The 25,359-nt window shown below is 39.1% G+C and overlaps 4 protein-coding genes across 4 annotated transcripts; 3 read left to right on the forward strand and 1 right to left on the reverse strand.

Annotated features, from left to right (window-relative positions):
- The first annotated feature begins 5,740 nt into the window (after window positions 1-5,740).
- LOC108105710 (phosrestin-2) lies at window positions 5,741-7,641 on the forward strand. Its single transcript, XM_017212424.2, has 4 exons — window positions 5,741-5,971; window positions 6,305-7,112; window positions 7,181-7,310; window positions 7,369-7,641. The coding sequence occupies exons 1-4, from the start codon at window positions 5,863-5,865 to the stop codon at window positions 7,414-7,416; spliced, it is 1,095 nt and encodes a 364-aa protein (XP_017067913.1). The 5' UTR covers window positions 5,741-5,862; the 3' UTR covers window positions 7,417-7,641.
- Window positions 7,642-8,925: 1,284 nt separating this feature from the next.
- Window positions 8,926-10,946, forward strand: LOC108105643 (protein croquemort). The gene is made up of 5 exons (XM_017212331.2): window positions 8,926-9,078; window positions 9,136-9,438; window positions 9,621-10,432; window positions 10,495-10,585; window positions 10,642-10,946. Exons 1-5 carry the CDS (start codon window positions 8,950-8,952, stop codon window positions 10,846-10,848), a joined length of 1,542 nt encoding a protein of 513 aa, XP_017067820.2. The 5' UTR covers window positions 8,926-8,949; the 3' UTR covers window positions 10,849-10,946.
- A 579-nt stretch (window positions 10,947-11,525) lies between these two features.
- LOC108105641 (protein croquemort) lies at window positions 11,526-13,485 on the forward strand. The gene is made up of 4 exons (XM_017212329.2): window positions 11,526-11,954; window positions 12,204-13,000; window positions 13,154-13,247; window positions 13,309-13,485. The coding sequence occupies exons 1-4, from the start codon at window positions 11,526-11,528 to the stop codon at window positions 13,483-13,485; spliced, it is 1,497 nt and encodes a 498-aa protein (XP_017067818.2).
- A 5,614-nt stretch (window positions 13,486-19,099) lies between these two features.
- On the reverse strand, window positions 19,100-21,238 carry LOC108105649. The gene is made up of 2 exons (XM_017212336.2): window positions 20,380-21,238; window positions 19,100-19,613 (listed from the first exon to the last, which is right to left on the reverse strand). Exons 1-2 carry the CDS (start codon window positions 21,144-21,146, stop codon window positions 19,289-19,291), a joined length of 1,092 nt encoding a protein of 363 aa, XP_017067825.2. The 5' UTR covers window positions 21,147-21,238; the 3' UTR covers window positions 19,100-19,288.
- Between the last annotated feature and the right edge of the window lie 4,121 nt (window positions 21,239-25,359).

Here is a 25,359-nt window from a genome sequence, read left to right on the forward strand (position 1 = left end):
AATGTCAAGGCACGCATTTGTCAGTACTAATTGCTTTTCAAAGCATTTGCAAAAGTTGCAAAGCAAAAACCGTAAGGCTTTAACCTCTGACAGTGAGGACCTAAAAAGAGAAGATATAGCCTGGCCAACTGAATACGTACCACATATAGAGAGAGCAAATGAACAATTTGAATTTTCCACGGGGGCACCGGCATAAAAAGTGAGGTAAAGGCGCTGAAGGGCGCCGAGATTTCTGCAACGCTTCGACACGTGTGACAAGCCTGCTGAGAGACGTCAGGACACGAATTTTATTATGGCCGAGCTGTTGCTGGTGTGCACAGCAAATAATTGGGTGTATCGTAAACAAGCTGGGTAGAAATAAAAACTGTTTGAATTAATTTGATATTCGTGGAACAAACGTATTTAAAGTGACCTCGGGATTTTTTTCGATTTAAACACATTTTTTTTCATCTGTCAATGCCAAAACCAAAAACAAAAAACCAGCACCTTTAATTTCAGATCGAAATATCTTATTTACATAAACTTGATCCACAAATATGCATTAATAATAAGCAGCCTCAGGGAACAACATTTTTCTCCCTATGTACCAGGACATAGAAAAACTAAATTCAAAATCGAAAAAGACTTTTTGCGGTATGTCCCAGATGCAAAAGTATGCAAGCCAAAACGAACGGAAAAAGAATTGCCAGCGATGGATTGTGACAACACTCGGATGTGTTCATGGGTTAAAGCATTGAGGGTTAAAGGAGGGCAAGAGGACCAACTATTGCACAACCAATTAAATCGTCTCAAGTGGGCAAAGTTTAAGTCAACTTGAATCAAAGTTATTCCAAGATTGATTGCCACTCCATTTCCATCAATGAAGATGAAAAACTTTTTCAGACAGAAAAATAGAAAATTCTTCCAAAACCGAATTTAGCGAAATTTCTTTCGAGAAGAACCCAAAAACGATGAGACATCAAAATTTGCCTCACAGTTTGTTTGCCAAATGGCCGTCGATATATTTTCACTGGCAGAGCGGGCGAAAACGGTCCCTTGGGTGTTATTACAAACTTTTCGAAATTCATAAATTTTTGCGGTGCAGATAAAATAATTTAAATGCCACACGTTTAGCCCGGCCACTCCTTAAGCTTTTGGCTAATTTGAGGGTTTTCGGTAAAGTTGGCTGTTTGTGGCAACTTTGGCCATTGGCCATAATCGTTGCGGCATAAATCCATACGGTACCTGGTAAGTGAAAGGCATAAATATCCGATATGAGGTAAATATATCAAACAATGCTGTGGCTTCCATCTTCCATCCTTCCTCTGCCATTTTTTACGCTCCAGAGAGAATTACCCGCTGGGCTGGCTTCTCAGATTTATGATGAGACAAAGTTGCGCGCGTGTGTGACTCCATTAAATCCCTTAATAGGATAATGTGGCTTACGGAAATAGGAAAAGGAAAAAGTAGATATTGTCAAATTTATTTGACACCCGCTGACAGCTTGAAATGCAAATTTAAACTGGCCAGAGTACTTTAAAGCGAAAAAACCAGAGCAGTATTTCCGCTGTGTACTTTTTTCTTTTCGTTGTATGTGATAAATGAAGTTGAATTCTGAGCACACAAGAGGCACAATAGTGTTGGCAGGTATATAATAAGGTCAAGTCTTTAAAAATAAAGTCAAGTCTTTAAAATAAAAAAAAAAAAAAAAATTATTAAAAAAAATAGCAAAGTGTTGGATTAATACTTACATTATTTGCAGTTTTTATATTTTTTCTAATAATATTTTTATATTAATTCTAGTCTATCAAATAATATTTTTTTGTTATGAAAAATTGTACGTTTTCATGAAAATTAAAATTTAACAAAAAAGTAACTTTCGTAGTAAAGCTAACAGCTTCAAAGTACCCCAGTTAGCTGACCACATCCCCACCCAATTGCAGTCGGAGTACTACGGCGCTGTGGCAACCCTAAACACGTGCTGGCTGCAAATATTGAGGACTACATGTAGTCGGGTCTCCATGGTTCAACAATACGGATGAGCGAACTTAAGCACGCAGCTTTGTGTATTGAACATGTCATCGGCAAAATTTGTGTCAAAAACCCGACCGCAAATACCGAACCAGGATGTAAAGAGGGCGTTCTGTCGGAAGAGTGGTACCTGTACAGGTGACTCCGTTGCAGCCATTGTTGTGTGCGGAGGTCAATGCCGTTTTCACAATATTTTCAGTTATGCTCTTGCCCTTCTATCTCACCCTTACTGCCCCCCTTTTCTGCCACATGGCCTGCCACTTTGATACCCTCTTTCACCGCACGCCGCTGCCATGCTGACTCGGTTTCGGACTTGGCCTGCTGCTGTACGCTATATGGTATACGCTATACATCAATTTAACAAGCAAGCATGCACCTGGGAAATTAGCCAGGAATAGTGGTATTTTTCGGACTACGCCAACAGCAGAGCTCATGACACGTTCGTACATATGGTACGAATTGGCCCGCTGAAAAGGAACCTCGCTATTTTTCGAGCATTTTCTTTGTATTCCGCTTATTTGAACGTCTTACCATGGAATTTTTTTTGTAAAATAGTATCATATGCAATACAGTGTTCCATTGACTCGATTGGTAGACCTTTGGGTGCTATTGGTTTTCGAATTCCCAAATTGGTTTATATTTTCAATAAAATACTTTGAGAAACCTCTGTCAGATCAAAAATGAATGGTAACATTATGTTTCAACTCTTTAAACAACAATAAACTCTAAACAAGTATGTTATTATTAAGGTCAAATTCTGTCGACCAGTTCCCAGAATTAAATCAATTATTGAGATATGCGGGATAAACTATTAAACCAACGCCAATGCAGATGTCAAAACAATCATGCCTCAGAGCCATCATGAATAAAATCCGGAAGGCAGTGCACCTGAAACCGACTGGCGTCAACAGCAACAGCTACCTGTCTACGGCCCCTGGCTGCAAAATCAGCTTGGATTTTGTGTACCGAGTCCATATGTATATATGGATATGCCCCTCTATATACAAAGATTTGTTCACCCACGATTAGTTGACGTTGGCGTACACACTGTTTCCGCGCCATTTGCTGTCACTTCGCCAGTTTGCACATCGTCAGACGGCGACGACATCGCTGCCAAGTTCGCTCATGCAGCACAGGTCCTGTATATTTCTACGGCTTTTTTCTTCTTTATTTTTTTTTTCCTTTGTTGAGGGTGCGACATGTCCTTCCTTCGGCTAATGGTAACTGGAAATGGCAGCAACTAGCGCCAAGGATGGGCGCCAATTCTGTTTGCTTTTACTTTTCATAAGACAACAATTTCGGGTTCGTTGCAATTTTCCGTGCTATTGGCCCTGATCAGGTTGATGAGTGGTTCGCAGCCCGACTTCTGGCCTAAAACTTTGCGGCTGCCCGAGCGCACGTTTCAAAGGCAGATGTCGGCCATGCATCAAGGTGGTTTGGTTCGAGCCAAGTTACCACCTGAAAGTTCCAGGCCTGCTACTCGTTCTTAAATGCAACACAGAAAAAATCGATGTTGTATTCCGTAATATCAAAATTAATATATAAAGAAAATATTTAGGAAAAATTATAAAAAAAATTATATTTTATGAACTGATTGGTACTAAAATTATATTCTTAAAAGATTCTTAAAACTCTTTTGGAATGGAAAGGATTAATAAGACAAATGTGTTGCTAATTTTTTTCGATTTTTAGATTGTTGGAAATCAATAAAAACATAAAAATTTTAAAAATCACACCTTTATATCTTACCTATTACAATTAAATTTTTGTTAATAGTAATTTGATTCTCGTTAATAGTAAAACTTTTCTCTCACTTTAATCTGATTCCGACTAAAACTCTGGCTCCAGTTGGCCGTCGATTTTGCCAAACGACAATTGCACTGGCTTCTATGCCTGCCCTGGGCTCTTGGCCAAACTCCGCAGCTCGGACCGTGGCAATCGCGCTGATTGTGCAATGCAATTTGGCCGACGACTTTGTCTCGCCTTGGTCAGGCAATTGAATTGCCCAAATTAGCTTTCGAGTGGACCAAAAGAGAAGAATAGTTGCAATCTGCTTCCGTGGCTGTTTAAATCGTTGTCACTTTAAGACCGAACTGGGAAATTATGGAAGTCTGAGGAGGTACTCTCGGAAATGGGTTAATGCCATTCACATCTGGCACAATTGGGCGAAAATAATAGTGACTGCATTTTGCGGTCGCCAGCAATTGTTTCCTGGTTATAGCTATACTTGTACAAAGTGGATGTTACCGCAGAGCACACAAATACTTAAAGTACTATGAACTTTAACCACTTACTAGCAATCTTAAATGATCTTTAAGATTCCTAGTTATTTAAATTATTTACTTTATCTAATGTTAAGAAATCGCTTGGGATTTTATCCAACTTGATTGAATTTAATTGCTTTTACACTTTCTTAACTAAATCTTAAACACGACACATTTCACAACATATTGCCAACTCCCTAGGATGAGTTCGTGTCCACGCCTCTCGGAAAGTTCACTTGTAATGTATTTAAATGAGAGACAAGCCCATAACCAGCGCCATTTTCCTGCTGGCCCACACGTCGTGAGTGCAAAAGTTTTGCTATTATTAAGGGCCTCATTGTCGGTTTTGTTGGACCCTTGGCGACTGTCCGCCGCCGCTTTCCCCGCCCATTTCCACACACGAGTGTAGTTGGGGAAAACCCTCCGCATTTTCCCAAACCACACAATAAAGGACAATATATTTCACACAAGTTTGTTCATATTTTTAATGTCAGGAGTATAATTATTACGTTCATTGACTTTGTTAAGTAGCCTACTTTATGCTAATGTGATTTCATTGCATAAAATGAAAATGGCCAAATGGTTAGGGTGGAGCACAGAGCTTTGAATAGAATATTTTTACATAATTGAATGTGCCAGGTTCTTAAAGTGACAGTTGCTGGTGAAGTTTAAGTGCTTATACTTCATTATTTACTCACAATATATACAATCGTTGGGGAATTCCACTTTACTTGTTTAATACATAAAATTGTTTTTGTTTTATCTGTATCTGATGATTTAACCTTTTTAAAACTATCTTTCATTCAAAATCATTAAAATAAATGAACATTTCTGGATTTAAATTAATAAAATAAAGCTTTTCATTAATGAAATCATTTCTGTCATTGCAATTCACATTTTACTAATTATGAAATCTCGTTGATACCGCACTTATGTATATATGTAAATACATCATTTAAAGAAGACTTAACTTAAATAGTTTTAAATTTCTCTTCCATTATTAAGTACACCCATAGCAAAGTTAAGTAATTTGCAACATAAAAACGGAACGCTTATCAGTAGTTAGCAGAGGACAGTAAAAGCCTCAATTAAATTAAAAAGAATTACGTAAACTAGGAAAAGAAAATCGGACAGAACGTAATTTTTGTGTACCAATACGTCATCCCGGGAGGAAAACGACAAACAAAAAAATACACAGTCTATATTGATTTCACGAGCTATTTTTGTATATGTTGTGCGCTGCATTGCTAATACGCCGTGTTGGGCGCGCATTATTTAATGTTTAAGTCTTCGATTTTGCTCGGCAACTGCAATGTCAATATCAAAGACACTGCGCAGCAAGGTTGTGGAAGCCATATCCGTTTACCGCCGGAGAAATGCTGAATTTCTGCTGTGCGACTAATTGAATTTACAGGGGCGACAGGTGCCACAATGCCAGGTATAAATGCCGGATTGCCAATGAGCTCTAATTAATAGCCAAGCGGACCACGCAACGCGGCGTATCCCATAACACACGAGCGCGGAACGTGAAATTCACATCGAATTAATAATTTATTACCGGAGAAACTTTCAAGTAAACAGCTTCAAAATGGTGGTCAACTTTAAGGTGTTCAAGAAGTGTTCCCCGAACAACATGATCACGCTCTACATGAACAGGCGTGACTTTGTGGATTCCGTGACTCAAGTGGAGCCAATTGGTAGGTAGCACCAGTAAAATGTGATTTATGAAGTAAATACATTTACTTACAAAAGTGATTTCCTATCTAAAAAAAACTCAAAATATTACAAGAAACATGCCTAAGCAAGGAAAACTTTAATTAACTACATTCAGGAATTAAATGAAAGCAAAATAATTCAAATTCCATTGAAATTAAGTTGTCCTGGTCAGCAAGACATAACCTTTGGCATAATTAAATTGTCCTGTAATCCAAAGTTACTGCACTAATAGCAAACCGTGCATATTAGTTACGTGACCACAAGGCTGGGACCATCGTTGCCTTAATCTCCAATTAATTAGCATCCCATTGCAGATGGAATCGTGGTGCTGGACGATGAGTACGTGCGCCAAAACCGTAAGATCTTTGTGCAGTTGGTCTGCAATTTCCGTTATGGACGAGAGGATGACGAGATGATCGGCCTGAGGTTCCAGAAGGAACTGACCCTGGTTTCGCAGCAGGTGTGCCCACCCCAGAAGCAGGACATCCAGCTGACCAAGATGCAGGAGCGCCTGCTAAAGAAGCTGGGATCGAATGCCTATCCTTTCGTGATGCAGATGCCACCTAGCTCCCCGGCCTCTGTGGTTCTCCAGCAGAAGGCCAGTGACGAGAGTCAACCCTGTGGAGTCCAGTACTTCGTGAAGATCTTCACCGGGGACAGCGACTGCGATCGTTCGCATCGCAGGAGCACCATCAATTTGGGAATCCGCAAGGTGCAGTACGCACCCACCAAGCAGGGAATTCAGCCCTGCACCGTTGTCCGCAAGGATTTCCTTTTGTCGCCCGGAGAACTGGAACTGGAGGTCACCCTCGATAAGCAACTGTACCATCACGGCGAGAAGATCTCGGTGAACATCTGCGTGCGCAACAACTCCAACAAAGTGGTCAAGAAGGTCAAGGCAATGGTCCAGCAGGGCGTAGATGTGGTGCTCTTCCAGAACGGCCAGTTCCGCAATACGATCGCTTTCATGGAGACAAGCGAGGGGTGTCCCTTGAACCCGGGATCTAGTCTGCAAAAGGTCATGTACCTGGTGCCCACTCTGGTGGCCAATTGTGATCGCGCTGGCATCGCCGTCGAGGGAGATATTAAGCGCAAGGAGACGGCTCTGGCCTCGACCACACTGTAAGAATATGAGATAATGTAATAAGAATTCCCATTTGTTTATATAACTTTTAAATTATATTTTCCAGTATTGCCAGTCAGGATGCCAGGGATGCCTTTGGCATAATTGTCTCATATGCAGTAAAGGTCAAGCTCTTTTTGGGAGCCTTGGGCGGAGAGCTCTGCGCTGAGCTGCCCTTCATCCTGATGCATCCTAAGGTAGAACTGTTCCTTGTAAAAAATACTTAAAATATAATTAAATATCTTTAATTTGCAGCCAAGTCGCAAGGCCCAATTGGAAGCCGAGGGCTCCATCGAAGCCTAAACAGATTCTGGCTACCTCAACTAATGACAAAAAATGGCGTATTTCTACAAATCTAACCGATTTTTGTGGATCTTAATAAATAAATGCTGATGTTGCTGAAATGTTCTGAACTGCAGTCGTCGTACTTTTCCTATATAGCAAATTCAATATTCATATATGTGTGTATGTGTATTATATTTATAACTAAACAAACAATTAAATATGAACGGAGTTTATGTATGTAAATGGTCATTTTGTTTAATGAGCAACTTAATACTAACTAAAACTAATCTTAGGAAAATATCAATATTAGAAATTTAAAAGCATTTTAGAGAAGGAATATTCTAATAATATGTAATAATTTTAATGGAATGCACACACGTAATAATGAACTTTCATGGAATTTCCTCTGTACTTGGTATCTTGCAACGTAGGCTGATTATGTATTTATTGAAGTGCAATGGGGAAATCAAGAGTAGCCAGTGCATTCCATTCACTTACTTGTAGTGGGATTTGATTTTGCGGCTAAGTAATTCCAATTATTAATACTCTAAGAACTTGATACACTAATTAATTCCTGACTGTGCCAAATTTACAGAACTAAGTCTGAGTAAATGGATAATTAGATATATAAGAGAAACACTTAATGCGCTTTTCAGATTCATCTATTGTATATGGGCTAAAGTAAAGTAAACTTCCTTCTTGCCATGTTCAACACCAATACCCATTTAAGTTGCAACGTTTGCAGACAAATGGTTTGTGGCACATTCAATTAGCCACAAAGATTTACGGCAACGCATCTGGTTGTTATTCATTTTCCAGCGGGCACCTTTTTCGGTAGAAATACAGCTAGAAATGCAGCTAATCATGTTTAGGCGACAAACCAACATTTTGGCAATCTAGATGGTTGATTAGGCAAAATGATTTTGCATAATGGCCGTAATCCAATTTCACTGAGGCAGATTAGATTATAGTCTTTGGATGTGATACTTTATAGCGGTTGACAATAAAACTGCATTCCAAATACACATAAGCTAAGTATAAGCTATATTAACCGATAAGATGGCAAGACCCAAGGCAGAAATAGTTGACCGCATTTATAGTTTAATCAATAGTTTTAAATATTTTAGCAAAGGCGAATCAGAAAACACTCTACAATTTCATTTTGGTTTGGAAATTATAACACCACTTGGGCGTTGGGCACTCATTAACACCTAATACCACAGATCTGATAACTTCTTATAACCGCGGTCATAACCCAATATCAGGTTGCCAAGTGATATTAGTAGTTGGCGTTAGAAAATATGAAGTAGTCTGGCTGATAAGCAAACACCCACAAGAAATTCGGTGCAGTAATCTGCATTTATCAAGAACAGAATACATACAGTGCGTTATCAGTTGAGCAAACAAAACGAAGCAAATTATTACAGTAGACATACCGATTAGCCGCTGCGTTATTCACTAGTGGATAATCTATTAAGTGCTGAATGAATATAAACACTAGTGCTATTTTTCCGCTGTCCAGTCGCTTGGAAGCCTTTGTCTCGCCTCAACATGTGTTGCAGCTGCTGTGGAGTAACCCAACAAAAGGTCTGGGTCTTTGGCCTTGGAACCCTTTTCGCGGTCTCTGGACTTTTGTTCATAATATGGTGGCCAGGCTTTATAGACTCGGAGATTATGAAGGTTAGTTGTGGTATAAAAACTGAATGAATGAGGAGTACTAAAGGATTTATTGAAAAGGCCCTGCCATTGACAAACACTTCGAAGACCTTCGAAAAATGGGAGGAGCTGCCCATTCCCGTCTATGTGTACATGTATCTTTGGAACTGGACAAATGCCGCAGATGTGCAGGCTTATGGAGTGAAACCAACTTTCGCACAACTAGGTCCGTATGTATATCGAGAGGAGAGAAAGAAAATGGATCTGGAGTGGCATGATAATGGAACGGTGACCTTTAACCCGAGGAGAACTTGGTTCTGGGAGGAAGAACTGTCCGGTGGCAAGCAAACGGATCTAATTACTGCACCCCATTTACCTTCGCTGGTAAGAGCTTTCTTTTAATTAGTTTCTTAAGTTCTTTTATAAACTTAACTATTCATCTGAGGGAAATCTTGTTGCCAAATAATATCGCTAATATTATTCATAAAATTGATCGTCAATGATCTTAATATTTAATTTTCTAAAAGTACAGATCTAAAATAATTTAATTTTTTTGAATTTTCCAGGCTGCAGCCAACCAAATGAGAAACAGCAACGCCTTCCTAAAGATCATGTTCAACCAGGCTCTAAATGCGAATGGAGGACATCTCTTTGTTACCCACACGGCAGCCGAATGGCTCTTTGACAGTTTCTACGATGAGTTCCTTCACTACGCCATGACCCTGAACAATCCGCTGGCTCCGGAAATCGAAACTGATCACTTTGCCTGGTTCCTCAATCGCAATGGATCCAAGGACTTTGAAGGACCCTTCACTGTCCACACTGGCGTAGGTGACATCAAGGAGATGGGTGAAATTAAGTACTGGAAGGGTCAGAATCACACTGGCTGGTACGAGGGTGAATGCGGAGGACTCAATGGCAGCACCACCGATCTTTTCGTTCCCGACGAGCCCAAGGAGAAGGCCTTGACCATCTTTATCCCAGACACTTGTAGAATTATCAATTTGGAATTTACAGGAGAGAGTGAAACAATTCAGGGAATCACGGGATGGAAATATGAAATAACACCGAACACCTTTGACAATGGCCAGATAAATGGGAACGCGAAGTGCTGGTGTCCTTCGGAGAGACAACCGGATAACTGTCCTGCCACTGGAGCCACTGATTTGGGGCCTTGTGCCGAGGGAGTTCCCATGTACTTGTCTGCGGATCATTTTATGTATGCCGATGAGAGCTATGGCAATACGATCAACGGTTACCAGCCGAACTATGATCAAAATAACTTCTATATCATTATGGAGCGCAAGATGGGTGTGCCCTTGAAAGTCAACGCCAATGTCATGATCACGTTGTTCATAGAATCAGATAGCATTATCGAGTGAGTTGTTCGAACTATAATTCATTAAATAATTTAATAATATTGGCAATATTTTACAATAGCATCCTGAAGGACCTTCCCAGTTTCTATGCACCTCTCTTCACCACCGCCAGTCGAGCAGAAATTGATGAAGCACTGGCTTCAGAACTCAAGGTAAATTTAGAATTAAATATTGCTTAATATATAATTAATAATTAAAATTATTTCAGTTGGCACTCAATCTACCTGCTATTGGCAGGTACACGGGAGTTGGATTTTTGTGCTTGGGTTGCGTTCTCATAGCTGTTGGTGTCTTATTAACCGTTAAGAGGAAATGGTATGGACAAGCTGAATCGGATAGGTTGACTCTCAAAGATAACGAAGTAACCCCGAATGACCCAGAAAATGTGGAGAATGATGTTGACCGAAACCAGTAATTTAGTATTAACATTTTGATTTGGTAATAACACATAAATGTGATTTAAAAATGATTTTGATGTGATAAGTAACCATAAACTTTTTTTTGATTTAGTAATTTAAATTATAAATACAAATATAGCTATTAATAACTTTTTTTTATTATATAAATAATAAATGCTTGCCTTTATTTTTGGAATTGTTAATCTTGAGAAATATATTATACTCTAAAAAATTTAAAAGTTTGTCGGGGAAATAAAATGTATCGCAAGTAAAAAAAACTTTGAAGGCATTTATACTTTTAAAATCAATTTGTATTATACATTATATTATTCTATATTTTTTCTACCAGTATCCGAGATAAGTTCAGAGAAATATAATCAGGAAACTTAATTTTTGTGCTACTTCGTTCTTATCTAAAAGTACCAATACCTTTACTCATAAAACCTCTTCACAATTTTTTTGTGGTGTGGTTTGTGAAAAGCTTTTGGCGATTAACCTATCAGGAGTGCGCCGAGATAAAACCCCGAAAGCAATATTAAAAATAGAAGAATCAGCCGTTAATTCGAGGGGGATCGGTCTTTAAATCTAATCTCTATCCCATTAACAAACATCAATATATTCCAAAAGTGGGCTTGCCTATAAGTAAGACTGCTTAAAATGCAAACTTACCAGTTGCAAAAATAAATTGGAGGCGATGTGTTGTAGGTGCTGCAGTGTTCGCCAGCAAAAGATCTGGGTCTTCACTGTGGGAGGTCTGATCCTGGTCATTGGGATATTTCTGAGCACAGCCTGGCCAGCTGTATTGCGCCAATGGATTCGCAGTATTATGCCTTTGGCTCCCAACTCCTTCATCTACAAACGATGGGTGACCACGCCCACGCCACTATATAGCACAATTTACCTATTTAACTGGACTAATCCAGAGGATTTGAACACCGAGGGTGTTAAGCCCAACTTTGAGCAACTGGGACCGTACACTTTCAGTGACTTTAAGGTAAAGGAGGATTTGAAGTGGAATCAGCCAGAGGTGACCTATTATGGCAAACGCACCTGGCACTTTCTCCCCGAAAAGTCAAATGGCTCTCTTGAGGATGTGGTTATAGCTCCACATTTTCCAACTTTGGTAAGTCACAAATCACAAATGAAACGAAAATCTGTGGTGTCAACACGTAAGAAAGGATTTTTAAAGTTTAAATGTTGTTATAATAAAATAATTTAAACGGAACGATTTAATGAACTCCTGTTAATTAATAATTTTAAGAGCATCAGCTTAATATACACCATTAGATGTATAAATAGAGAGTACTAAGTCTCAGTGTGAGTGTCTGACACCACATCGTATAATCCCCGCTAATCCTACTATCTGATTTAGACAGCTGCTTTCTACTCGCGCCGATTACGCCGCATCTTGCGCAAGGTCATGAACTTTGCCCTCAATCGCGAGGGTGGCGCCACCCACATGACCCACACAGCTGGTCAGTGGCTTTTCGATGGCTACTATGACCATCTGCTTGACTTTGTGGAACAGCTGCATTCACCTTTGCTGCCAGTTTACAGCAACACCTTTGGCTGGTTTTACGAGAGGAATAATTCCAAAACGGCAGAGGGAAATTTTACAGTACACACTGGCCATGGAGATCTCAGCCGGATGGGAGATCTTCTCCTATGGAATGGAAAGAATTCAACTGGATTTTATCCCGGCGAATGTGGCAAGGTCAATGGCAGCACGGGGGAACTTTGGTCGCCTGACAGGACCTGGGATCAGCCCACCTCCATTTTCCTATCCGATGCAGCGCGTTATTTGAATCTTTACCCCAAGGAAAACCTCACCGTCGATGGCATAGATGTCTGGCGATATGAGTCCACCAATCGAACTCTCGACAATGGCCAATTGTCGCCGGACACTGAATGTTTTTGCCTCAAGAATCGCGAGTGTCCGCGCAACGGTGTCTTGGATTATGGACCTCCCGCCTTTAATGGCCCGTTCTATATGTCCCATCCACACTTCTACCTTACGGACGAAATGTACAGGGAGAACACCACTGGTTTGCAGCCCGAGGAGTCCGAGCATGGCATGTTCGTCATAATGGAGCCCACTCTTGGAATTCCACTGAACCTGAGGGGGCAGCTTATGATTAGCACGAAAGTAGTACGCGATGAGGCCATTGAGTGAGTATTAAGCTTGACTGTGACTTTAATTTTAAACACTTAACACTTTACATAAAGATATCTATCTTTACAAATAACATATATTCTATCTAAATATAGGTAATCTTATCTTAGTCTTATCTGATTTTTCTAAAATGTATTTTCCTTTTCCAGCTTGTTCAAGGATGTGGCCTATGATCACTATGCGCCCCTTTTCACCATGAAAATCCATGCGGAATTAGATGAAGGACTTACAAGCTTACTTAAAGTAAGACATCTATCAAAATAACCATTAACAAATAAATAAATAATAATCATCTTCCCTATAGCTTGCCCTAAATGCTGGGACTATTGGTATGTATACGGGAATCGGATTACTTCTCCTGGGACTATCAGTAATGATAATAGGCATATTTGTCACAAAGAATCACAAGTGGTACAACGAACAAAAGGCCGAGGGCTGTGATAAACCCAAAGTGGCTGACAAACAAGTCAAATGCACTTAAAACTGATTAGACTGTTAACACTAACAAAGCAATAATCTCGCCAATCGCTGGGGATATTTTCGGCATTGTTTAAGGCCATTATCAGACCGGGCTCTTTAAAGACGGTGCCATAAAAAAATGCAAATTACGTGCTCGGCTGGATTATCCAATTTTGCTCAGGTGTTGCCCAGCTGCGGGCATCTAGAATTACACTAAATTATGGCCTTTCAAATATGCTAAAATTTATTAATATGTTAATAATTGTTTTTTGCTGTTCGTTCATGCTATGCATGGGAAGGCAGGAAAGGAGAAATCCTTGAGCACGTAAGCTGCATACTTTACGGCGTACGAACTCTTTCACCAGCCGGAGCCGGCAAATACCGAACTGGAAATTTGAAAAATGCCAAAAGAATATTATAAGCGACTAATTTATATGCACCAAGCACGCAAACTTACGTTTTGCACACACATTGTTTGTGGCCCACGAAAAGGACGAGGGAACAAGTTAAACAATGTATGAAAATATGAAAATTATATGACTGCCAGTATGTGTTGGCCATAACTTTAACAAAGTCTCTGTTGGGGGTGAGCAAACTTGGGGAAATAAAATACATTGTTTGAGCTTTGTCAGTAGCTAATATAAATATTATATTAAATAAAACGATTAATTGTAATTCGAATTTTGTTAAGATTTTATATTTACTATTTTACTAGCAAATCAAATACCACTTAAAAAGCTAGATAAAATCTTTAAAAATGTTCAGAAATCATTTATTAAAGTTACTGGTTATTTTTAGACATAGTCACTATATGCTATTAATTAAAAATAGTGTTAGCATAACATTTTTCTTTTATTTGGTCAAAAAACAAACTAAAAATTGAGAATATTTTTGTAGACAAATTGCCAAAAGAAGATTAAATAAAAGAATGCCAACATATTTATTTAAATTTATTTTACAGAAAACTTACTTTATCATTTCTGCGTTGAACCTATAAATTTTCCATTTTATTAGATTTTCTTTTATAAATTGTTGGTCAGCATTTGATTTACAGCCAAGCCTTTGCACTTTATTATTCATTCATGAAAATACGTTCATTTCTGTGTGACAGATTTTCTTTTGTCATTGAACGCCTTATAATAGCCGTTTTCTGAAAATAATTCCGTTTTAATTCAGTTTTACTTGGGAAATTCTTTGGCTGGCCAGTGACTTTTCAAGGGTTGACTTCTTCTATTCAGGGTTTGTGCAATTGTGCGCGGAATTTTTAATGAAATGTTTAACAAACACACCCAAAAAAAAAAAAAAAAACAGAAATAAAATAAAAAGAGGCATCCTGTCAGCCAAAAAAGGAGACCAGCAACAAAAACGTTTAATTTTGGAAAATTGGTTGTCAAGGTACGCAGACTGGCTGACATTTTTATACTTTTTTAATGCTTATGATACCTTTTAATAAATGATACTCGAGAATATTATTTTTGTGGCAAGCAAAATACAGAACTGTCAGACAAAGGCTATATAATTTCATTGTTTGACTGTGTTAAATGCGAAAGCTATATGAAAACAACTTTTAATTTGAAAAAAACTGAATTTCTTAAAGAAATAACAAAATATTTATTTAGTGGATTTTCTTAGGTAAGTACAAACCGAGTCCCTGCAATCACCTGTTTCTTGCTATAACATTTTTAATGGTTTTGCGGTTTTTTCTCTAGGCATAACAAGCAACAGATCGCGTCAGTGACCGACTTCATTATTTCGGCTAAATCCCAAAAACCAAGAAAAAAGAGAGCTTGAAGGACCGGATGGGTGAGGGAATGTCCGGGTGTTCCCATTGTGGCCTACTGTCCGTTTATGTCGCGAAAACTTCGGTGTCCTAATCTGCTGCCTGACTTGCATACTAATTTGTTTGCTTCTCCCGTTCTACCCACTTTTAGATGGGTTTGCCCCTTCCGCCCATCGACCTTCAGCTCGTTTGCCTTGGCTTTATGGTCTTTCGGGCTGCTGACAACCCGTAGATTATGTTGTTGGCTTTAGCTTTTGCCTGGGCCTTTGTGTGTCGGCCAAGTCCGAGTGTGTTTTTGGGTGCGAGTTGGCCAGTGTCATGTTGCCTTGGCTTACAGATTTTCCGGAGGTTCCATTGGCCCTCGACTTGTTTGTTTATTTCTGCCGGCCGTCCATAAAACCCTGTTTAGCTGCTTAATTTTTTCCTTTGTCATGTTGACAGTCTCTCCCGGCTCAAGGACTTGTTCTGTAGGGTTCATTTTTCGCACAATTTAATGTTATTTAATTGGCATTTAAGTTTGTGAAAATGCTTGTGTTTCAAGCCGCGATAAGACCGACATTAAATTAATGTAAAGGTCAGTTTTTATTATTGTACAAGAAATAAGCACGCAACTTCATAAAATATTCACAGCCCATTGCTCTAAAAATAACTTCATAAAATATTGCTAAAAATTCCAGAATGCATGGCAACTCACCGCTAAGTAAATCCATATTCAATTAATAATTTCTGACATTTTAACTACAATGTTAAAACCGCATCTAGTATGTATATTTTGTATTTCGTTTTTTTGTGAATTTATGTTACAATTTTCTATGCCATGTACAATGGATCCTGGTTCCCTTTTTATGTTTTGTTAGCAGCGCAAATTGCATTGGGCCTTTGGCGTTGGGTCAGATGTTACAAAGTTGACAGCATCAGAGGGGAAATCTGCAGCGAAAAAATGCTTAAATAAACATAGACCATTTCGCGCTAACCCCGAAAAAGAACTATGGAAAAATCTCTGAATACGTGGTTTGGGGGAAAAAAAATTTAAAAATTCAATTTAAAAACAAGAGGAAACGCTGTAGCCGAGTGCCGCGACTATAAGATACCCGTTACTGTTTTACAAAATTTTAAAATATTATTTTCCTAGTGGTAATTCACAAGGCGCCACCTATTGTCAGAGGAAGTATGTTGAGTATGCTTATAGTGACGTCACTGCCCATGTGAGGCCTTATAACCTTAATTGATTCATAAATAGCGAAATAATGTTCCGATTTGAAAAATCTTTGGTAAATCGATAGATATTAACAGAAATAAGTTATACAAGGTCAAACAAAGGCATTCATACTAATATTATAGACGCCACAGTTTTCCGCGGTTTGTGGGCGTTAGAGTGGGCGTGGCCAAATGCATCTTCGTGGCAAGTTGCAGAGGCATCTCCTAAATATGTGTTTCTAAGCAAAATTGTCTAGCTCTTATAGTTTTCGAGAGTTTTGCATTTTTGGTTTTCGGGTTTTGTGGGCGTTAGAGTGGGCGTGGCTTGATCGCATTGGGAGCATCATAGAAACCTACATGCTTAATCCGAACTTTCTATCACTTATAGTTACCGAGATATCAGCTTTTCTAGAAAATCCGTAAACCGTCTTTTGAGCCTTGTGGGCGTATGGGTGGGTGCGGCCGGATAGTAGTACTACTATAAGATGCGCTGTCATCTAAGGATTATACTTTCTGATTTTCAACTTTCTAACTGCAATAGTTCCTGAGATTTCAGCAATTTTAGTTTTTTGCGATTTGTGGGCGTTAGAGTGGGCGTGGCAGGATGCTGTAATAAACTTGCGCTGTACCGGGACCTCAGGAATCTTTATGCTTAATCTCAACTTTGTATCTGCTATAGTTCCTGAGATCTCAGCGTTCATACGGACGGACGGACGGACGGACGGACGGACGGACGGACAGACGGACATGGCCCAATCGACTTCGCTATTGATCCTGATCAAGAATATATATACTTTATAGGGTCGCAAAAGCTTCCTTCTATCTGTTACATACTTTTCAACGAATCTAGTATACCCTTTTACTCTACGAGTAACGGGTATAAACATTCTGGAATTATTTCCATTCCCCCTTTCATAAAATTGGTTATGGTTAGAGTGGAAGCCAAACAATTTATGTTTATAGTTTTCAGTTGGCTAAAATTTTCCAGGAAAAAAACTGAGAGCGAAAAATAGAAACCAGTTAGTATTGTTTCAAAATAAATATTAGGTTAGTAAACTGATAGCTGGAGAGGGCTAAATGAAAAAACTGCTTGTAATCAAATATGCGGCTACTTAGTTGGAAGCCAAAATCTAATTAAATATCGCAGTTATAGTTGTTCACTGCCTTCTGGAAAATCCGCAATTAAAACTGCGCCTGGCCAACAAAAATCATGGCTTTTACCAGCTGCCAAAGTTTCAGCACGCATACGCAGTGTGTGCCGAGCGTTCTAATTGCCTGCATTTATGAAGTGACCATTAAGACCGAATGCAATATTTAATACAAGCTCCCAGCTGGCTTTTAAGTTTGGATTATGATCAGGCTTTAAGTTTTCGTTTTTAGCTGGCACAAAGCCAAAGGCACATGGCGAAGAAAGAAGATGCCCCATAGCAAGATGGTCCGAGATGCCAAAGCATCTTTTGCTGGTCGGGCAAAAACAATTTGCCCCAGGATAGAAACGTTAAACGAGCAAAAGTGTTGGCCCGAAAAAGAAGAGACTACATAAATTCGAGAGGGAAAGTAGTCGATGTTGGACCAAAAGAGCTGGCTCACATTGTTTGGCATCGTGTCGGAGCATATGACTATGCATATTTGAAAGGCAATTTCCCCAGTGTTCGGGTCATCGATGCAAATGCAATTTCATTCTGTTTACCAGACACTTAACAATGTCCCCAGACCCCTTTAATGCTGAATTTATCCCTTTGCATATCCGTTTGGCCTTAGGCCTTATTTGCTCAACATTTTACAGCAGCTTGCATATGTGTTCCATCAACTGAATCGCAAAAATTCGCACTTCCGCGTTCGCTTCCGTCGAATAATATACGATATGTATTTTTATATGTATATCGATCAACCACCTGCGCTGCACGCTTTCAACAATTTTCGCACTTAAACCGCAGAAATTTTGTTAAATTTTCATTAAAAATACATGGGCTGGCAATTGTGGCAGCTGTGTCGGCATCAAAATGTCACTGCATCCCTTCCGCCATACCCCTGAAAAGCTTTTACATCCGCCTCCTGCAGCCATGTGTGAAAAGTTTAAGGGGGCGAAGAAGAGCATTTCCTCCCACGGAATATCCGAACAAGTTACACCAGTTTGCAATTATATATGTAAATACCCACGTCGACGTAGCTGTCGAGTTTATTTTATTTAAAAGTTACCAAGAATCATGCTTAAAATTTGAGAAGTCTTTCAAGAAAGTAAGTTCTACCTTTAGAAGAACTTTATGTTTTCGCTCATAGAGAATGTAATTAATATCCTAATTGTAAACTAAATTCCAAAACACCTTAGGTGAAACAATTTCATAATTAGCAAAACACAACCGTTTTGGCTTTAAAGAAACAATAAAACAACAACTATCAATGGCAGCAATTAAATTTCTCAATAACATATCTTCATAAAGTCATGAAATGTGATCACAATGGCCAAGTCAATATCTATTCCACATAATTTTCTCTTATTCAATACAAAAGACGGAGACAATAAATTGTTCAAGCTCAACATTGTTGGGCATATATCAAAATAATCAACTATGAAATTCTATCCGCATTCCATTGAACCCGTTTTCCCAACGCATATTGCCATAATTGTCGGCCACATGCCATTTATGCCATTGGGCCTTCCATAATTTATTTGCATATATAGATACATGTGACTTAATGCCGGAGCCGGGCATTTAATTAAGGCAAATCCGTTGCCATGGAATGTCCTGGCTCACAGTGCGAGTATCACTGCAGCATTTAATAATGTCAATTTCAGTTGACTTGTGTGCGTTGATTTAGTTAAGACTCCGGCTTTATTTATGCCAATTTACAGTTCTGCGGTCACTGGAGATTCCTGTGACCGGCGGACCGTATACGTCAGTTGAAAGCCCGTTTCGGATGCACTGGACTGCGAGTCGCTGGCGAATCGCAGCACAAACGGTGGTCGAGCCACAAGTTCCTGTCCAGTCAGACCATTGCCACAGTAGTAAGTGGCCTGAAGCTCCGGCCTACTAACCATGTACGAATTGGGAATGCCCAGGTAATCCGATACACGCAACGGAGTCAACACTGTACTGCGGCAATCGGTGTCGTAGGCAGGTCCTGACTGCTCGGAGTTCGCCTTCGACAATTCAAAGTGCTCGATCTTGTAGCTAGCATAAACAGAGAAAATAAACAAAAACGTTAAAATATTCATATAAAAGAAAACATAACATATAAAACTAATCAATAAAATATTTAGTTTGAGTTTAACTAAGGATTTTATTCATTTTTATACGAATTTTTTATGAATCAACTTCATCTTTTTGGAAAGGGGTAAGATCATCTAATTTTGCAAAAAAAAATGGTCCAAAATGTATATTTTAAAGTCCGAATGAAGTTGTATTAGAAATTGAATAACAATCTCAACGAGATACAATATTCCATAATCCGACTTTTTTTGGCTTTGCTGTGGCAAAATATTCGGTAGTGTTTAGGGCGAGTAATCAGGTTGGATAAAATTTCAAATTTATGGAAAGGGATACCAACTTTTTTGGCTTTGCCATGATAATGAATGATTATTTCGCGTAACTAACAACCAAAACTAAATATCTGGTCAGGTTTCTGGTCGATTTAAACAATTTAATTTTTAGAAAATTTTATAATTTTTAAGGATTAAGTTACATTATCCATTTACTGCGAAAAAAATGGAAACAAAATAATTGTTTAGCTTGCGATGCTTAACCAACTGTTACTTTTAAAACATGCAGTTTCCAATCGAAAGCTTTTACTTCATATTAACAGTAGTAATTGCAACTAATTAAATTTTAATTGTACATGTAATTTGAACTAATTACTTTAAAGTGATGCACATATTCTTTCTATGAAAGTATCGGAAATATAGAGCAAAAATGCCTGTTGCTGGGCTGAGTCACTTACCTTATCTCGCTGTCTGCCGCTCCCTTTACACAAATCGAATACCTCATGTTGGGCATATAGATGCCACCAGCAAAGTTGAAGCTCACGATGCCTCCAGTGGTAGTCCGAAAGTACTGATCGCAACCCAGAGGAGCCAGCATCTCCAGATCAGCTACAGATGGCAAGGTAAGAGTTTGGATGAGCTGAGCAGCAGGACCAGACCCCGAGCCAATCCCAGATTGTCCGCCGAAAATGGTTCGTGGCAGAAAGTTGCCCAAAAAGGGCAGAATCGGTCGCACAGTTGGTGTCTGTACTTCGGGTTGCCTTGTATTCAACGTAAGGGAATCCCTGGGGCACTCCAGCTGGGTGAGAGTCAACTGCCAGGAGGACTGTTTACCTAGGGGCGTGGCCAACTGGAACAAAAGCTGAAGTTCCTGACCTCGACGAATTGGTAAATACAAGTGCTGACCGCTGTTGCGACCGCACAGCCGGAAATGCTGAACCTGCAGAAAATCGACGCACTCTAGCAGTCCGGAATTGGCATTCACCTGCGGCTGCGGCAGCTCCAAGCGCACGAAATCCAAGCGCACCTGACACACCTGGCCGCTCCATGGCGCCACGCGGTACTGGCAAGTGTCCAACTTGGCCAACTCACCTGTGCCCGGGTTGCTAAGAACGATGCGTTTCTGGCGGACAGCACCGCTCTTCGCATTGCAGGCCACCTGACAGTGGACAGGTGTAAATACAGGTAAGAGCACAAGCACAATTATCAGTAGGGAAAATTCCATTTTTGAACCAATTCAAGGGGGCTAAGCGTTTCGATTGGGACATTTTCGCTGAACAGCGCTTTTATATCAGTTTTTGAGAGCAATTGTATCTATCGTCAGATAACTGCCATTGACATTCGGTGATAACGCCCACAAGATGTTAGATGGTGATAATGTATCTGGACTGCGTTACGTCCCTGGAAGTTCCACATCATGATTGTGAAATTTTTCGGGGTGCGAAAGAAGAAACAACTTTGCTGAGTCAACGCGTAAAGTTTTCTTGCATTTTTAGTGCTTCATTATGGAGCTGCAAAAGTTTTACTCTCCCATAAATAATTTAAATAAATAAACCCTATTAAGAACTTAAATCGTAATGAACTTTAGTTTTTTCATGTGTTCTTTTAGTTACGTAATAAACTTAAAATTAAAATAAAGAAAATAAAAAAAATGTTGGTATAAAGAATAATTATCTGTTAATGTTTTAACTAATAATTCAGCTAATGTTTGTTGTAAAAATGAATCATAATTAAATTTACAACAGGAGTTTATGTAGAGTTATGCGTAATAACTCCCCCAAACCTCTTTAACCCTGGAAATTTCTCTCCACTATCTGCGTAATGATTATCGAATAAATAAAGCGCCGAGAAGACATGCCAGGTATGCATGCAATCTTCCAGTTTTTTCCCCTACCATCCAGCAGATAACATTTGTTCTCTATGGCCTTAAGCCTTCTTCTCAAATAGGAATTCATTGCCCAAACGTTTTATCAATAAATGCCAGAAGGAAGTTTTACGCACATTTTATGACAAAGGTACTCACACACATGGCCAAAGAGAGGCGTTTATGGCCGCCTTACACCATTTATGAGGTCTCACACTCTTTGCCACACGCTCACACCAGGGAAAGGACCTCGTCGCACGTAAAACAATAAAATTCGAAGCATTTATATGAGCATACCTTTGATTGTATTTGAAAAGGTGTGTGTATACGATATTACTCCCCCTTTCTACTAATTTACATAATAATTTGCGGCATAGGTTACCATTTTTTATGTACGCCTTGTAATTAAAATTAAATACCCCGACTGCTTCCATTAAATTTAATGTTAAATGCATTTCAAGTGGCAAAAAAATACTGTAGAGGTGGCGTAAAATTTAAACAAATGGCCAAATAATACTAAAATTGCATGCACAGCGCGATTAACATATCAACAGCGACAAAAAACATCATAAACCAGCAGGGAAATGTTTCACAGCAAGTTTTCAGCTTTGCATTTTCAGGCCTGCAAGTGCGGCAAGAACATCAACAATGCCCACTATGGCACACATTCGCGTTCAAGTTTTAAAAATTTATGGCCCAAGTACAAGCCCAGTTAAAAAAAACAAAGCCAGTCAGAAAGCAACCTTCAAAAAAAATAAATATAAAAAATGCTCGTGCAGCCGTCGCATAAAAATGAAAACTATGTACTAATAAGCAAAAACAAGGTGGAAAAAGCGAACAAACTAACGTCGTTAGCAGAAAGGAAAATGGGAAATGTAAAAGGAAAGAAAATCTCGGGCTTATTCCAGGCACAAGGAATGCTCTTAAATTATTATTAGGCACTTTAGTTTTCGGGGGATAATAATAAAAATTGATAATTATTGGCTTAGGTGCAGTATTGTTTTACTTAATTTTAGAATAAATATATTGGAACAATTTATATAAAAGTTTTCAAGAATATCTAGTATATGTGCGGCCATCATTACTCAACCCGCAAGCACTTAAATAAGTTTTATAACCATACCCGAGGACACCAGAAAAACTTCCCTCCAATCCAGCACACCCACTCTCAGCCATATATTCCCGGCAGACTTCATCAGCAATTTGTAATACCTACTTTCCAAGGGCATTTCACAAGCCAAAAAAAAAACAGGGAAAAACACAAACTTTTGTTGTAACCGCAGCCACAGAAGCGCTCACGTATTTATGTCAATGTTTTGTTTTAGTTGTTGGCGGCATTCCTGGCCACCTTCGACCCAGAACCAAGCCCCCCTACTGCCCCCTGGTTGCATGTCGTGCCCATTTGCGTTACCTTTGAACCTCCGGTACAAAAACAAGAAGTGACGCCCGTTCAGTTTCGGTTCGGGTCGAGGCTCTTGGCTTAGCTCTCTGTTTTCCGTGCTCTGTTCTAGACTGAAGTCAGCTTTATGTGATCAACAACTTGTTTTGTTCGGGCTCAAGATGTATGCGAAAAGTGTAGAAGTGGGTTCCAGGGCAACAACAACGCCATCAAACTACAAGTGCTGAACGTCAAAGCCATGAAAGCAGACGTATGGCAAAAAATATATCATCAACAGGAGATATCAAATACAAATTTTCAATAAAATTCAAATGTGTGTCATTTTGAAAAATTCGTTTTAAATATAAACGGAAGGCTTAAATACAAATTGTTAATTATATGTTCTCTCTTTTCATTCAATTTTTACATATTTTTTACCCACTAAAATAAAAACTTTACTTGTTTTCTAAATTGCAGAGATATTTGAGTAATATTTGATAATTTTTCCCTGTGCATTTTATTGTTTGAGCTCTCCAGCTGAGCCTGAGAAAGCAACATATTTCTTAGCAAGTTCTTTTATAGGTTTTTTGCTGTTGACTTTTTACTTGAATAAGAGTTCCATAAAAACATTATGACAATGTCCTTGCAACTCCAAAATGCATTTGCAATTTTTGTGCCGGATTGGAAACTTAAAGAATAAAAAGAGGAGCAGATGGGCGGCGCATAAAAAGCCAATTAAGTGACATTCGATTGGTTTGCATAAGGCGCAGATTGCACGGCAACTCGTCATCCCTGGGTAGGGCGGACCACGCCCCAATCATAAATATAAACAACGCCACGGCGACGACTTCGCCATCTAAAATGGAAATCTACCGGTAACAAGAACATGCATATTTCCCGGGCCGTGTTGATTTTTCTTACCAGCCGTCTCCTTCGTGTTTGCTTATCAAGTGCAAATGCATGCAACTTGCAACAGCAACAACCATTGCAACAGCAACAACAACAACCATAATAATATCAACAAACAGCGCAGATAGGCAGCGAAACAGCGACGTGTTGCTCCCTGCTGCCGTCAAGAAAAACGAGTTGTTTCCGGCACTCAAACACTTCTGATTGCAGTGCCAAAAAAAGAAGGAAAAAATCCAGAAAATATGCTGGAATATGCAGCACTTTTGTTGCCAACGCTATAAATTTAAATGCAATCGCATTAAGAGAGCAACAAACAAACAGAAAAGGATACGTTCTGGGAAGGGATTTCGGGTCTTGGTAATTTATGTTGCATACTTTATGGGGTGCGATGCCATGTGAACTTGAACTTTCTACGAAAAAACATTTTTATTCGATTTATATTCTATTTGTTTGGGCGAAACGATAAAATAAGCTATTCTAATATCTCTTATTTTATTTCAGAAAACATGCAGAAGAAGAAAAAATCACTTTCTGTAAGTAAAAAAATATTTTAAGGTCAATGTTTTGCTATTAAATTAAAAATAATCAAAATAAATACAATTTAGAAAGTGTAACATATATTATATAATTATCCATTGAAACACCGTGAAATTTCCGGGAAATAAGAATTTTGGAACGCTGTTCTCTATTTTTGGGCTGGATGATGTTGACAAGAGCCGGAAAACAAACTGAAAACTGCATGTAAATAAGGCAGGCAAAAACAAAGCTAGCTGCAGATTCGAATTGCTTTATTTTCAATTGTATTTAATTTAATGCATTCCAGCCATCAACATCATCATTGTAATATACTTTCAGTAAGTTTGCCATTGTTATTACTTTTCAAACTTTTCTTTAGCTGGCTGTGCATTCACAAGACACTGCGTTTGTGCATTTTATTGTTGGCTGAAGAAAACTTTAAGCAAATAATAACTCAGACAGCCTTGAGGTAAAATGGTTAAAGGATTCCAGAGCCATAGAGAGAGTGGCTCACAAATTAATGCGCAATCAACTAGGGGACTCCGCCACCCAAAAACCACTTTTGTCAGCCGCCCATCCGTCAAAGCCTTTTACTGGGCTAACTTTGGCCGGGCTTATTTATGTGCGTCGGCTGCAGGAGCCATGAATTGACTTTGTGACTTTGGAGTTGGGCGCCATGCCAACCCAGAACCATCCCCTCCTGAAACATCCTCCACCCGCATAATGTGCATGTCAATCTTTACTCCTCCCCCTTCCCATTCCAGCGATTCC

This window comes from Drosophila eugracilis, unplaced genomic scaffold (genome assembly GCF_018153835.1).
Source record: "Drosophila eugracilis isolate 14026-0451.02 unplaced genomic scaffold, ASM1815383v1 contig_1197, whole genome shotgun sequence".
In the NCBI taxonomy this organism is placed as follows: Eukaryota; Metazoa; Arthropoda; class Insecta; order Diptera; family Drosophilidae; genus Drosophila; species Drosophila eugracilis.